The sequence below is a fragment of the Mya arenaria genome, chromosome 14, assembly GCF_026914265.1.
Source record: "Mya arenaria isolate MELC-2E11 chromosome 14, ASM2691426v1".
Classification (NCBI taxonomy): Eukaryota; Metazoa; Mollusca; class Bivalvia; order Myida; family Myidae; genus Mya; species Mya arenaria.
Window position 1 is genome coordinate 56,228,037 of NC_069135.1, and position 17,284 is coordinate 56,245,320.

Sequence of the window (17,284 nt, forward strand, 5' to 3'; positions counted from 1 at the left end):
CAGGTCTAGAAAACATTGAACTATAGCTGTACAGGGGGCTCGTTTGGGAGTGGGGGGGATCTTCTTACACAATTAGCGATGTAGGTACAGTAGTGTTATGGATCTATCACTCATAAAGATTTAAACAGAAGTATACAGACAGACACAACTCCCAATGTACTGTTTGCCATTTAGCCGTATTGAATGTATAGTGTATGAAATACAGTCGCTGCCATGGTGGAAACCCCTATGACAGGTAGTACCGCTACCTGCTGGTGGTCTGAACATTGGCAACATAAATTATGTGCTATATTAAACTCTATTGTTCATTATATATATATATATATATATATTTGTCCACAGGTTGTCCAAGGAATGTATGTGGTACAGTGGTTACCAAGGTGTCAGTACCTGCTACAAGTTGTACCACTGCCTGCAACCGGTCTGACAATTGACATCCCATGTGCTATGTTAAACTCAGTAAAGCAGTATATTATGTATATCTGCCCACTGGTTGTCCAGGGAATGTATGCGTTCAGCCAATACCATGGTGCCAGTACCTGCCATCAGTGGCGCCACTTCCAGCGTGTCGTCTGAACATGGACAACCCATGTGCTAGACCTAGATCTACAATATATTATGTTTATCTGCCCACAGGGTGTCAAAGGAATGTATGATGTACTGCAGGTGCAATGCTGCAAGAACTTGCGACAGGTTGTTCCACTTTCCATTGGTGGTCTGAACATTGACAAAACATGTGCTAATTATTAAACTCGACAGTATGTTATGAATATTTGCTGGCAGGGTGTCCAGGGAATGTATGCAGTACAGCCATTACCATGGTGCAAGCACCTACAGCAGGTGGCGCCACTTCCTGAGGGTGGTCTAAACGTTGATGATCCATGTGATGTATGCCAGAATAGGGGAGAGAACTGGGTCTGTCTTTTATGCTATAAGGTAAGATATTTTTGAAAATCAGATTGTATTACATTAAGGTGATCTTTCGTATATTCTATTAGGATATGTTCTAATATCATTCTAGTAAACTTGATTGATAAAGAGTGTTAATCAAGTGTTCTGTAACCTACTTCTTTTCCAGGTGTTATGTAGCCTAAATGTAGTGGATCACAATGGTAAGCCATGGAGAGGGGCAGGCATTCACCTGTCCTCAACTATGTTCATTTCTCTGTCTGGTGTTCTGTAACCTACATGAATCATTTTTTTCAGGTGTTCTGTAGCAGATATGTAGCGGGTCACATGGTGAGCCATGGAGAGGAGGCAGGTCATCCGCTTGTCCTCAGCTATGCCGATCTGTCAGTTTGGTGTTACCAGTGTGATAATTATGTAGCCAATCAAGTAAGTGCCTTGTGATATTAGAGGAATATTTTTTATAAACATCTTGGCAGTATTTTTTTCCAAATGGTTTTGTTTTTCTGGGATGGCATACATAACACGTTTTTGTTTTTCTGGGATGGTATTCATAAAACGTTTTTGATTTTCTGGGATGGTATTCATAAAACGTTTTTGTTTTTCTGGGATGGTATTCATAAAATGTCTTCTAATTTTCTAACTTCCCTAATTTAAGTATCTCACTGGTCATATGATTTAATGAATAATAATGATAAAATTTTGATACACTTTAGTGTCATTGAATTATTTCACAAAATGCATACTGGTAAAAAAATATTACCAGTATACATGTAGTTTTTTTATTTGTCTATACAAGTTTTAGGAAATTGACTTAAGTTAGGAAATGGTTTGTGATATTTTATGAATAGTGCCCCTTGTCACGTACAAACCGCAAGCCTATGAACCATATAGGTCTGTTTACAAACTAATTCAGCACACTATTGTTCAGTTAGTTACAGTCCGTTTTGAATGTAGTATTGTACATGTACATGTAGTTTGCAATACAAGCATTAATTGACTAGACACTGAACCTCCCCGACATAAATATTTATAACTGTTAAACCAAAGGAGACATCTACCTGTCACGTGATGACATGACTCTGAACCACCCTGATATAAATATTTATAACTTTTAAACCAAAGGAGACATCTACCTGTCACGTGATAACATGACTCTGAACCACCCTGTTATAAATATTTATAACTTTTAATCCAAAGGAGATATTAACCTGTCACGTGATAACATGACTCTGAACCACCCTGATATAAATATTTATAACTTTTAAACCAAAGGAGATATTAACCTGTCACGTGATAACATGACTCTGAACCACCCTGATATAAATATTTATAACTTTTAATCCAAAGGAGATATTAACCTGTCACATGATAACATGACGCTGAACCACCCTGATATAAATATTTATAACTTTTAATCCAAAGGAGATATTAACCTGTCACATGATAACATGACGCTGAACCACCCTGATATAAATATTTATAACTTTTAATCCAAAGGAGATATTAACCTGTCACATGATAACATGACGCTGAACCACCCTGATATAAATATTTATAACGTTTAATCCAAAGGAGATATTAACTTGTCACATGATAACATGACGCTGAACCACACTGATATAAATATTTATAACTTTTAATCCAAAGGAGATATTAACTTGTCACGTGATAACATGACGCTGAACCACCCTGATATAAATATTTATAACTTTTAATCCAAAGGAGATATTAACCTGTCACGTGATAACATGACTCTGAACCACCCTGATATAAATATTTATAACTTTTAATCCAAAGGAGATATTAACCTGTCACGTGATAACATGACTCTGAACCACCCTGATATAAATATTTATAACTTTTAATCCAAAGGAGATATTAACCTGTCACATGATAACATGACTCTGAACCACCCTGATATAAATATTTATAACTTTTAATCCAAAGGAGATATTAACCTGTCACATGATAACATGACGCTGAACCACCCTGATATAAATATTTATAACTTTTAAACAAAAGGAGAGATTTACCTGTCACGTGATAACACAGGACAAATGCATGTGGACTTTGGTATAAAGTCTACATTTTATTTTGTAAACCAGGTAATTATCGAGGGCGATGTAAACCAATTAAGTGTCATATCAATTGGTCCCATGATATTTTTCTTTCTCTTTGACAGAAAGGAATATTTTAAGGGATATATAGAAAATGGTTTGATTAATTTTATTTTGTTTTTTTCAGGTCCTGAAGCCAGCCATTAGCTCGGCCCATAAGAGCAAGTTTGGCAACGAGTTATGATAAACTCCTTTATATGTTTGAGGAGAGGTCAGCGCACGTGTGTTGCAATTAAAACACACTAGTTGTTATTCCACTGAAAGTCAACAGTGAATATAGTCTGAAATTTTATTATTGTTAAGCATTTAGTCTGATTACTTTAACTGCCTGTAGTCCGTACAGTTGAATAATTTAAATATTATCCTCTTTTTAAAAGCGCATGCACATATGTGTTATATTATTTCTCATTTCATTAAAGAAAATCTGTCCAGACCAATAAATGTACTCTTAAAGCTGCATACACACAGATTGACAGTTTGGACCTTTTTTTCTTTCTTTTTTTCTCGGAGTCAGCTGATTTTGGTATCAATGCCTTCAATACAGTCCCATAAGAATAATAGAACAAATCTCAATTAATTGGAAAACAGCCGAAAAAAGAAGCGTCGGCGTCACACATTGGTTAAGGTTTTTGCCTGTAAGCACCTTTAGGTCATTATCTCAGAAAATACATCATCTATTGCATTGAGACTTTAGATATGTATTCCCAACTATCTAACCTACTAAATTAATGAAGTTAGATAACACTTACTTGAATATAATGCAAAAAATAATGGGCCTTTATTATTTGACTTAGAAATTCTGGTTTTGCATGTAAGCACACATACATGTAGGTTAATATCTCAGCAACTACTTGATGTATTGCATTGAGACTTATGAAACTATACAATGGTACTCAACCATCCAATCTACTTAAATAACCATGTAAGAAACCTCTAGTTTGCATTAAATTCAAGTGTTTTTTTCATTAAAGGCTGAATGATTTTGAATTTTACACAAATATTCGCAGGCATCATAATCTAATTTTACAGTGATCCATGCATGTTTCGCCAAAACTTTTCAATCCTTACACTGAAAAGCGGCGGAATAGTCGATTCCTATTTTTTCAAACATAATTACATTTATATTAAAGGTATACTGTAGCAGATTTAAATTTGCTTTTCTGAGTCAGAGTCTCAAGCACAGACTCATGATGTTATTTAATACAGGCTGACACAGCTGAAAATGTTCACTTTATAATACTGTTATGAGAAGAGCAATACATTGTCGAACTGGTCATATATTGTTCAGATATCATTTTTTACGATTATTTACATCTCTCGGAAATATAAAAAAAATGTCAAACTTGGACTCAGAGAACCCAGTATAAAATATGATTTTGTATTCAGATGTTAATATAGCTGTTTGCTTATGTAAATAATACTATACGAAAATGAATAAATAAAAAAAGATACACACACTAGTAAATTGCCTTTTTCTTTTTTATTCGTCCAGGGATTTCATTCACTGTCGTATAATTCCCAGATTCGGCTGCAATGAAATACAGTCACTATTAAAAGGCATTGTAAATTGGAAACATTGTCCACAGATAATACAGAGCATGGTAAGAAAACTCATCCGATGATTAAAATCGCCAAAGTATTTTTCATTTACACATACAAATACTTGCTATTTTCATAATAAAACGGGGCAAATTACACCTATTCGGAAGTGCCTACTCAGTGTTACATGCCTTATTTATTTTAATTGACACATGCCAATGAATAAAAAGACTGGTTCAACCATCTCAGACCATTAAATACTTTCCATGTTTAAAAATTTGAAGCTGAATGGTAAGTGATTTCGAAAACAGGCCGAACTTGCTGGATCTACTTTTTATTGTTTACTTTTTACCTTGTTTGTCCTCGTACACAGGATATTGCCATTTAACCGAATACACACAGGTGGCTACGTTTTTTTCCAACGTTATCTTTGTGGGCTTTCTCCCAATATATGGTGTAAGGAGTCGTGAAGCACTAAATTAAGTGTTAGCTTGCATGCAAATTGGTCAATTGACTAGAGAATATATAAAAATCTCTTGAGTTGTGTTTTAATTTCATCGTTCACTCGAAATATGTTGTGCTTGATTTAATCGTTTCACTCCCAATATGTTGTGCTCCTTTTAAAGCCTCAGTGTCACTTACGATTAAATAATTAGAGAAAACAAATAAAAGTAAGCATACAATTAACTTCGAGTCTCATATAATGTCTGATAAATTCCCGAGGTCCAATTAATGCTTGAAAAGAAATGTTTGAGAAATACCAATGAAATCCCAATATGGATCACTGACTCACTATATGCTAATGAGGTAGATAAGTGGGCGGAGCATAGCGCCGCTTCGCAAACAGTACCTGAGCTGGATAAATAACTAGAGAAATTCTGAACTTTTTTTAATAAAATTTCACATACAGAAATTAAGCTCCTGGTGTTTTCTAAGATAAATGTGATGCGAGCATTTTTGAATGATTTTTTTTAATGTTGTATAGTGAAAATCGCAGATTGTTACTCGCTCGATCATGTTTTTGTAAAATTCACTTTATGTGTATGACGAAATAAAATGTGGCAAATCAATAAGAGTGTTAAAACTTAGATACCAAAAGCTGAAAAACTTCAGCAAATGTTGACGTTTGCTCAAATATCGCTTTTGAAGACTTCAATTTTCATATAAGTTTTATGCCGGTCGGGACGCGCTTAGTGCGGCTGTCGAGAGTATGTCAAATAGGAGGTCGCGGGAGTTGTCGGGTCGCTGAGGAGATTGTTCCCGAAAATGGGAGCTTCACTGAATGAGCTGAATAATGAAGATGAAGTTTATTTGAAAATCAAGTCCTTTATATATTTTGAAAGCAAACACACACACACACACATATATATATATATATATCAATAAACACAAAGTACAAATAGATGTTAAAAATACTTAAACTAATTTGGGGAAATTAGCATACAACTCGCTTTTAAAAATGCATGTGAAAGGTTAACTGGTTGACAACATTTCATATTACAATTAGTTTAATTTAACAATTGTTTGTTTAATAACTTTAATAAAATGAACTTTATAAATACTTGCAAACAGAAATAACATCTGTACATTTCTCAGTGAGTTCATATTTTAAGACAAATAATTGAATAACATAATTTCCACATAATTCAAACTTGTTATTATATGAATATAACTTCTAAATGTTTTAACAATAAATTCACAAAATATTCAAACTATTATATTTAAAAGTACTTTGATAAAATAAATTGAGTTAAACACAAAAAAGTAATATATAAAAATAATGACAACATACCTGAATAATGAAGATGAAGTTTATTTGAAAATCAAGTCCTTTATGATTTTCAGGACACAGGCTTCATCTTAAATACTAAGTTTTTAACAATATGATACAGATCTCAGATTTGATAAGCATCATTAAATCATTAACTTGTCAGTACAAAAATTCTAAAATTGAAGCTGAGTATCCGGAGGGATTGTGCTACTGTTTTGAAGAAAAATATATGATAGGTTGACATCAATTAAGGTAATTAAAGGAAACCACTTAGCCTAAGGTGGCCAAATTATTAAACTTAAAAACAAGTTAAGAATCTAAAAAGATATTTATTAACTGTCAAAAATATTATACAGGCTGCAGGCATTAATATGTTTACATGATGTATAGACATGCAAAGTTCGAAAAGGAGTTTTAGTCATAATAGTTATTCTTAAACTATATCTAAATAAGTAATTCTGAGTTAAACAAAATACACATATTATCCAAATAAAAACAAATATTTGTAATTACAATTATCATTTTTACATAAATTTATATTTAATTTATGTAGCAAAAATGTGGGGCATAATATAAGCGTAAACTGCTTTGTTGTTGCGTTATTGGTTGATTGACATTGTCATGTAATTTTATCAATGTATGGGTTAAGATGTTAAGATACTATTTGGTTGTGAGAAAGTATTGGTGGTCTAGTGGTTCATGTATTAACTTTCTAGGGTTATTTTTTCTGTTATGTTTTGACTATCGGCGTGGGTTCGCACCCCACTAAAACCAACATGGGACTTGAATCGTTTCACTCTTAATATGTTGTGCTTGATTTCATCGTCTCCCTCTCTCTGCACAATTGAATACAGGCTTGAAATACTAGGCAAAGGTCGCATCGGGTTCAACATCATACGAGTTTTATGATTCTTGCTTGTATTTTGTTGGCGACAAAAACTTTAAACTTCTGAACACATATTGTAGCATCTATACCATGAAAAACAACCGCAATCAAACTTGAATACAATATTATAAGTATCTATCATGTGTTTCCGGTACGGATCGAAAAATCCGACCCGAGGTCAGGCGTGTAAGCTGGTAACGAGGCTACGCAGCGTGCCCGAGGGTCGGATTTTCGATCTGGACCGGAAAAATATGATTGGTATTTTTTTCTTGCGTATCTAAAATTATCAATTTGTAAAAAAATGACGTAGAAAACGCACTTTTGTACATTTCACCAAAATTGGCCGAGGAGTTCCGAATGACTAAAACGCTATAACATGTGAAACGTGACATGCAGAAATTGATATTGATATTCATCATTATAAATTTTATTTTTAGCATTATCATTAGCATTAATTATTATTAACATTATGAGCATTATTATTTTTATTTTTTATATTCATTAATATTAATTTTATTATTATTATTATTATTATTATTATTATTATTATTATTATTATAATTATTATTATTATTATTTCTACTACTACTATTATTATTATTATTTTTACCATTGTTTCCATTATTAATAGCATTATTATTAGCATTATTATTTTATATTCATAATTATTTTTATATTCATTATTATTATTATTATCATTGTTTTTATTATAATTATTATATTATTATTATTTATTTTTATTTATTTATTATTATTATTAAATATCAGATTTTGCTCATCATCTGAAATTTGTTATTCATAAAAGAAAGTGTAAACAACCATAAAAGTTGTCATGGACCTTGTATAAGCAGGTCAACAGGCAGTGTTTTTTAAAATATATTTACAGCCTGTGCCTCCCAAATCGGGAAAAGTCTCTGACTTTGGGTAAAAACACAAAATCATGTTAAAATAGAGAATATAATACCAAATATAAATGTTTTGACTTTTTATACATACACTTTAATTAGAACTTTGTAAAGATCTTGTTACTTTTTCAAGAATTACATTGCATTTTTATTCCTTCATGAAAAGAAAGAAGGCAGGAAATTATACCAAGAAAAAATACTGTCATGGACTCTTTAATTCCATTTAAGTCACAGAAAACAATAAAATAATATTTCCCGATTAGTTTTATTTCCTTAAAATCCTATAAGGATCAATTCTGCTCCTCGCAGTTCATGTATTAATCATTTACAAGCATATAATATAGCAGTTAATCCTGAACAACTCCCTTCATGTCCAGGTGTGTTGCTTGATCTGGAAGGTTTTCGTAATCGGATTTCCATTCCGTGAGAAGTTCATTGGATGGCTTGCTTGCCGTTTTAGTATAGTGTAACCCAGCCTCCTTCCAGTTCGTGGTCAAACCTTTATGTCCTAAAAATGAACATTATAAAGTAAACTAAGCGAATTGTAGGCGAACATTAATTTTATTGGTCTTTTCTTTTTGACTGACTCACAAAACTTAAGCCCAGAAGCATTATATGGGCTCTGATAAGAGGACATAATGTATTATGTGGTTCATATCTTTGGTATGGACCAGAAATTTTCGGACCGGAAAATGGCGTCATTTTGACTAAAATTTGGAATTCCGAATTTGTCTAGAAATGAACAAGAATGCTTTAAGAAATACACATGAAAAACAAAAGAATGATATTTAGCGTCTTCTTTTAAGAGTACACCAGCTCTTTTAAACACAAACAGTTTGTGGATCCATCTGTATAACACTTAAAGGCCTAGTTTAAACCTTCTATAAGAGACCTCCCCCCAAAAAAAATAAAAAAAAAAAAATAATAATAATAATAATAAATAATAAATAAAAAAATAAAAATAAAAATCAACAGCAAAAAAATCTGCATTTGTACACAACCTCTGTTAATAGATCTTAATCTTATTGCCTAATTGTCTTATCAAATCTCGAATCTGAGTATCCTGCTGTGCAGTTTTGGATGTTCCATTATAAAAATTGACTCTAAATGGCCCTGATCCAATAAACGAATACACAGGAAATTGGCCCCTACTGTGACACCAGTGCAGTTAGCAGGAGATGCACAGCAGGGAATCATCATGTCAAACATTCCTTAAACTAGGCTTTTAAATAGAAAAAAAATCAAAACATAAAATTGGTATTTTTTCATGAATGTTTTAGCACTTCGGTGAAAAATTGGGAAGTTTATAACAACAGTGATTACTAGTACTACTGGTGGAGTTAATAAATCCCGGCCGCCCCTATTTTAGCGATTATGTCGCCTTAATTCGATACTTATACGATACCATCAGAAAGAGCATGTCCATTTAACATAAACAACTTCATATAACCATTTTGTATAATTGCTGCAGAATAAATTCTATCCACAGTACGATTTAATAACAAGTTAATCAGATTATATTGTCAGAATTATTTTAAAATTATGCTATCCGTTCAGGGTTAATTTATATTGTATAGTGTGATTACTACTAAGAATAGATCTTAGTAGTTTCCCTTTAGGGAAGGTTATGCGTAGGACACGCAGGACATGTTGCTGACACTTATAGAAATATATATACATATGGGAATGCATGTGCCTGACCGACACACAAAATTTGTACAAATATTGTGTTAACTATGCTGTATTGTGCATCACCATGTTTTATTTTATTTAAACATTATGTAACCCTTTTATTGAGGATTCTCCTCGTGGCGGTTTTCCCACCCAGATATGTATTTCGGGAAATGTTATTATACACATGCTGTTGCCTCCTATGTTTTATTTTACGATATTTCGTAAAAACACTTTTATGGCATTAATAAATGCCATATTTTCATTCAAAGCTTGTGTTACGTTTTCCTTTCATCCATACGAGTTCGACCCGGCCTTTGACTTAGTATCTTGGCGTTGGACAAAACATCAATAATATGTATACTGTCATAATTTGTACATAACTTGTATATCTTCAGTAATGGAAACAAAGAAGAAAGATAGATAGATGTGCATTTCAGAGTCGGTCGTTAAGTCAATCGTTAGCTGAATCTGATAGTACATGTACGACCAAATATGATGCACCTGCTGACCAATTCTGACCGTAAACCTTCGACCGGTTAAAGTCACTCGTAAACATATCGATCAAGATGGCGGCATTCGGAACTCCTGGGCCATTATTTTCAAAAACAACCTCGGACGTATGCCGGTACACCAGTTGAAGTAGTCCGTAAATTTTTGAATACTATCATTAATTAAATGTAGTGTTTAAGAGTTGTATTCATTGCTCTCAGTTTTAATTGATTGCCAGAGAAGTGTATTATTGCAAACATAATTAAGATTCCCAAGAGTTAAGTCATAAAGTTTAACTACTAAATAAGATTACTACGCGATCTATTTGCAGCGGACTTAAACGTACCACTTTTTGAGTATGTAAACCGTCCAAATACATCCGAGGTTGTTTTTGAAAATAATGGCCGAGGAGCTCCGAATGAGATGGCGGAAGACGGTTTTCTCCACAGCTAAATATATTTTAGCTTTTTTATCAACGAGTTTATTGTTTCGTGTAGCAAACTGTATTCGCATTTGTGGAATTTTGAAACAATGTCTGAAAATAACTCATTACAGTACGAACATGTTCTTTTTCCGCCGATCTGTCATATGCAGGGTTTTAACTGTAAAATATGTAAGCGCCTTTGTTGTATTTAATTAATGCACTGATATCTTGTACATCTCCTGTAAAATCACTTCGTGATATTCATCTGTTGCGGATTGTTATAAATTCTGATAAAAAATGCCTGTAATGTATATCATCAAAATAATACATTGCCTAAAATGAGATTTGACAAAATTAAAAAATACCCTATACTGTAATTTGATTTCATATTACAGTATAGGGTATTTTTGAATTTTGTCAAATCTCATTTTATGTTTATTGCAATGTATTATTTTGATGATAAACATGTTCAAGTTTGTATAAAATATAATTTTGGCTAGTTGAAATTATCTATTGTGACTTAAATGAGCCTTTGTCATCAAGCCACTGTGAGCACCGATGCTAAATCTGTAAATGAATTTTGAATAACACTGTCACAGCAAACGTTTTGGATCATTTGGTTTGTTTAATACCATAAATGAATCACAATGGAATCATTTTTTAATTACGTCTATACCAAACGGAGGCTACTAGTTTGTTTTTACTAAGGTGTTATTTGTGTAGAACTTATGAGCATTTAGAAAAATCTCATTTTAGTCGTACAATGTGATGCCGTTTGTGCATTACAAACTAAGATAAAAGATTGACACAAAAGTGTCATGACATTTATTTTTAACGATTTGCCCCCAGTAGGTTCATTGACATTGGCTTATTGGTGGTATGGAAAAAGGAACACAAAATATATTGTTGATTTTATGAATGAAAGTAGACACAGTTGACACATGGTCAAATTGCCAAAAAATATTCTAAATATCCACTACTTATGTTTCCGTGTGCTGTTTGGCTTGTTTTCAATATTTGTTTTGTTTGATTATTGCAGGCTGATGAAGGGAAACTCTCATAAATGCTTTACAGGAAATGAATGCTGATGAAGGGAAACTCTCATAAATGCTTTACAGGAAATGAATGCTGATGAAGGGAAACTCTCATAAATGCTTTACAGGAAATGAATGCTGATGAAGGGAAACTCTCATAAATGCTTTACAGGAAATGAATGCTGATGAAGGGAAACTCTCATAAATGCTTTACAGGAAATGTAATTAAAGGTAATTAAAAAAAAATAAGAAAGAAATTATCAAATGCAATAGGACTTAAATCAATTTATAAGTAGTAAGATACGGTAATTTCTATAAAAAAAAACACACAAAAAAAACAACAACAACAAAAAAAACAAAAAAAAAACAAAAACAAAAAAAACAAACAAACACAGAACAGAAATATCAATACGAGTTAGTACGAGGCTGAAAATACATGATTTTACATGTATAAAAATAAAAATTTATCGCTGTCTGTTGCAGAACAGAAAAAATCAATAGCAAATTTTAGATGTTTGATTCTTCGCATTTCACAAGATTACTTTTTGTTCGTCCCATTCCTCAAAAACAGTTACTTACACGGAAAGTTGTATATTGCACAACGTGACGAAAGCGTTTCGTAGATTTTCAAAAGTATTTTCCTCGTTATAAATTATTTTCTTGCGCATTTGATTTTTTTTCTGGAAGCTTACGAAATACACGTTCAGTAAAAATATCATTGTGATGATATAAAACAGCATTGATTTTTGAAAAAAATAAATGAGAAAACTAAATAAAATAATCATATGTTTTTAGATCCTTTCTACATGGATGTATTGTCTTTTTCGCTAGTATCTATATTGTCACAACTGATTTTGGCATTTCACAATATCTCCTTTTGTTCCGATCCGTTTTGCAAAATACAGTTACCCACAAAGGTAACTGTATAATATTATTTTGGATCGGAACATAAATCAATAAAAACAATTTAAATAATGCAGGTTCTCAAAAAAGTGAAAAAAAAGTTGTAATAACCCTATATAGTTCTAGATGTTATCGGAAACATTTTTGGCTTTAAATGTAATTTTTAAAAGCATTTCATTTATTTAGTACAATATTATTCATAAAAGCATTTGTATTCTATCCTGTTTGGCTAACATGTTATATATTGTTCGATTACAAAGCCGGTAGAGAATGAGGCATAAATCGCCGAATATTTTTCTTTGAGTAATGGGAGGGGTTTAAAATATAGAAACTGTTATGAAAAGGAGGAAAATTATGCAAACTTTTCAGCCATTCTAGAAAGATCTTCAGAGATACGTGCTTGCGAATTTGAGCAAAATATTTTGCATAATTTTCTTCCACCTCCCAATCCACCTCCATACAAGTTCCAAACAATCTATGTACATATTATTTGTATGCATTTCTTTATGTTGTATATTTGTAGTGCAATCAACCCATTTCTAAATTGATTGTGTATGGTTTTATACTTCATTTATTTGAATATATACATGTTTGTGCATTTGTTCTAGTATATTTTTTGTTTTATTGTTACACGTTTATTCGGCGGTTATTTTGACGCCCAATATGCTAGTCGTGAATAATATGTTACGAGGATATCAAACTCGTATTTAGTATTTAGTATTTAGTTTTGACATCGAATAAATGTCCTTTTCACTCACTGTGGTTTATCATTCACGTCTCCAATTTAGTTGAACTTGTCATGGCCAGTCCCTCCTTTTTCAGTAGCAATACATATAATGTAAAGATATAAACCTAGTAAGTTTTATGTTAATTTGTTACATTTATATACTTTCTGCAATTTATTATAAAGATTTAAATCTAAATGATATCTCGCTTTTACAAACAGATAAATAACATTTTGATGTCAGTCACTGTTTTTAATATTTGGCCCGTTTTGCAGTCCAAATCAAACGTCAACGCACACACAGCTTGTTCAAAATATTAATGACGTCATTTTCGATTTGACATGTTGTTAACAAAAGATTTGATTCGATTTTCAGATTTTATGCAATTAATGCAAGTTTAAATTAATTTAAACATATGATAAATAATATAAAGAATGTTTGTTTCAGTCATATTTTGATAATGTTTCATCGAGTTAAAGAGAGAATTGATATTTTTGCTCATGAAAACATGACTTTCGGTGCTCATTCGATAACATACTATAAACCTCAATGAAAAACAACGCTAATCCTCTTTATATTTGACAGATTTTATAGCTTTAACACACAGCCATGAAAAAGACACTTTAACTGTGCGTTTATCTGTTTAAAACAGTCAAGCTTGTTAAAGTTACCTTTAAAATGAGGATACAGCGTATATTCGTTAAACTTCCAAGAATGATAGATGTGCCATATGGACCACACACCACCTGCCTTCCCCTGTGCCTGAAACGTCTTAAACCACGCGGTTACCACATTACCGGGAACATACGGCTGAAATGTCTTGTCTTGACTAACTTGCGAAAACCACTCCAAAAAGTGAATCCAGTTGTCTCTACTTGGTGAGAAACCCCATGTTCCTAAGACGGGATATAAGTAGACTAAACAGTCTTCGGGACCTTCTAATGTTTGACTTGAATGACCTACTGCATGCTTTATTGACATTCCTTGTAATGCGAACCCGTTTATTTCAGGTATCTTGTCGTATTTATTATGCACTAATTTCAAATATTTGTAAAAATGAGGAGAAACTGTCAAGTCATCCTCAAGAATCACGGCAATTTCAGAACTGTTCACCCTTGGTTTCCAAGTCGTGAGCCATTGTCCGTAAATTCCGACATGCTGCGAATGTTTTATGACCTCATATTGACCATGCTTGAAAACAAATCCTTTAGCTGTTTCATCTGTTAATGTATCCACATCCCCCGTCTTACAGAAACAAGCTCAGTAGCCAAAAGTTAAAACATAAACTCCGTTTGATGGCACAGGGTAAGCGCCACAAACAAAGAACATAAAAACAAAAAAACACAAACAAGAAACATGAAACAACAGCACAAAACACCGCAAACAATACAGTTGTTATATAAAAAAACTAGGTATGTTTATCAAGGATTGTTAGGAACCGCCTAGGAACCCTCATTAAAATGTAAATTTACAGGGGGTTTGAACTAGTTAACGTGCACAAACCTCACTCTTATCCCAACAAGAGAGGGTACAGCTACACTACGAAATCTAACAAACCATAAGAGAGAGACCAGCCACATGACACAATCTAAGACCACTAAAGACCAATTCTCACTCATTCCTTATTTAATAACTAGTATAGACTTTCATATGTTTCACTAACAAAATATAGTCTAGATGCATTATATGAGGTCCTCTTTTTCCGGATGTAGATACATCATGTGATTTTTTCATTTGAAACTCGCCAATTTAATACAAACGGCGTTTTTTCGGCCAGGTGTTTAATTAACTAATTTCAAGATTTTTCAATGCCACTTAAAGTCCGTTTGTCCACACACTTCATTTGCCTGAAGAGAGAGAGAGAGAGAAATATATGACTTTCGATATTAAATTTTAAAACGGAAATAGTCTATTTCCGTTTTAAAATTTAATATCGAAAGTCATATATTTCGAACAGGACCCACATTTAGCCGACGCACACATGGGTGAACAAACAAATAGTTTCTGTTTATTTTTGCAACACTTGTTTCAAACTTAGTTTCGTCCATCGACACAAGTACGTGACCTGGACGAACAACAATCTTAACGTGTAAAGTATTAAAAAGAAAAAAAAACTTACTAGTATACTAAATACATTGGGAACTACCAACAAATACTTGGGGAATGTGCTTGTCACTTTTTACACACACACAAATGGAAATAAAAATACAAATAAATATGCAGGTTAAGTATATTTCACATTTGTTCAGTTAAACTTTCTGAAAATTCTTACTTTCAGTATTTTGAATATAACAGAAAATGAACTATGAACATTTATACAGGAAAGAAAAAAAGAAGTGTATTAAATTACTTATGTGATTTTAGCCTAAAACCACTGGCTTCACCACCAGTCTAAAAATGAGTGATTACAGTTTTACACAGGAATGAAAATCATGATAAACGTTTTAATAATACTAACAATAACTGTAAAACCGTTCAAGAAATGAATCAATTATAAAGTTGTAAGTTATCAGATGATAAGCATGACGGTATCATGTTAAGCTAGAGTTAAGCTTTCTTATAACTATGAAGATGTACAAAGATAAACAAAGATAGTGGTCAAGAAAAGTGATTGGAGATGATATGTTCAAGATATTGAATTTCAACAAAATTGTTGGACTCCTGTGAAGTCACATTAGGTTGTGAGTTATTTAATAAATTAATTGAATCCCTTATGTATTAGTTTTTTTAAAATAATGGAATAATTATGTGATTAAAAGTTGTCAAATGATAAACATAACGGATCATCAATCTTGTTCTAAATATCTGTGTTAGTTATCGGCTGATAATCATGCAGGACAGAAAGGAATTAATGCACATGTTGAATAAAAGGGTGTTTTAGTGTGGTAAAGCTAACATATAAGCTTTGTAAAATATTGCATAAAAAAGGTTCTTAATAAAATAAAATGTTGTTCATGAAAAAAAAGCGTTTCACAAAAAAAACCTTAGGTCAAACATTCATTAAATCAAACATATGAACACTTACGCACAGATACAGTAATTAATTATAAATGGGGCCACTTTCAAAATATAAGCCTGCTTGAAAATATCAACACAAAAATTCATGGTAATAGCAACACCTATGTCAATGAAAGGTTTTAGAAGTACAGGTAATATGTCACGTGATACGAACAGTCAATGTCAACATACTTCTTCAGCGGACATCGAGATAATATACCTAGTGGCGATATTGTGTTAAGTGGGCATCGGTGTTTCATAAAGGATCGAACTATATTCTGGTATTGCGTATGTGATGTGCTAACCAATTGGTTACACTTCGGAATATCCAGAGGAGCTAAGCACACATTCTCGTATGACCTGTGCTCGGCTTGACGTCATCTGATCAAGTCATCAGGACCGTGATGATTCCTGTGTGATGGACAACACCAACTTGAGATCGTTAGTATCTTCAATAACATGAACACTTGCACACATCTATATAAGTACACTTCAAGAATTAGCAGTCGTATAATGGCAGAACATTTCGAGTCAGTGGGGACATTCTACAATCAAACAACCCCTTGGCTATAAACTCTACAGCTACAACAACACGGCAGCAGCAACAACAACAACGATGATTCCCTGTCTTCAGAATGATAACATGACAAGCAGCGCTACATAAAACATTGACTAAATACCAAATTTGACAACAGTACTGTCAGTGTTAATTACTTGTACTCAATCTGCAGTGTTATTTTCTAATTATTAACTATGTTTATTAATTACCTGAGGGCTAATTACCAATTAGTCTATATTATGTCAGAAATTTTGACAAATATGGTGCCAGTTTACTTTCTATTGCTTACGAAAAGAAAATCTTGCATTAAAAAGGAATGGTATCTACGTATCTATACAATTTGATCCTCATT

General features: G+C 32.5%; 2 protein-coding genes across 5 annotated transcripts in view; one reads left to right on the forward strand and one right to left on the reverse strand.

Moving 5' to 3' along the window:
• LOC128217585 (histone deacetylase 6-like) overlaps nt 1-4,499 on the forward strand; it is a 46,076-nt gene extending 41,577 nt beyond the window's left edge. For all 4 annotated transcript variants that reach the window (XM_052924812.1, XM_052924815.1, XM_052924813.1 and 1 more), the window contains 3 exons: nt 784-936; nt 1,207-1,335; nt 3,154-4,499. In XM_052924812.1, coding sequence (XP_052780772.1) covers nt 784-936; nt 1,207-1,335; nt 3,154-3,210 — 339 coding nt within the window. In that variant the 3' untranslated portion in view covers nt 3,211-4,499. The remainder of the gene's footprint in view (nt 1-783; nt 937-1,206; nt 1,336-3,153) is intronic.
• Nucleotides 4,500-8,001: 3,502 nt separating this feature from the next.
• On the reverse strand, nt 8,002-16,580 carry LOC128216269 (uncharacterized). The gene is made up of 3 exons (XM_052922839.1): nt 16,566-16,580; nt 14,048-14,621; nt 8,002-8,635 (listed from the first exon to the last, which is right to left on the reverse strand). The coding sequence occupies exons 1-3, from the start codon at nt 16,578-16,580 to the stop codon at nt 8,475-8,477; spliced, it is 750 nt and encodes a 249-aa protein (XP_052778799.1). The 3' UTR covers nt 8,002-8,474.
• Between the last annotated feature and the right edge of the window lie 704 nt (nt 16,581-17,284).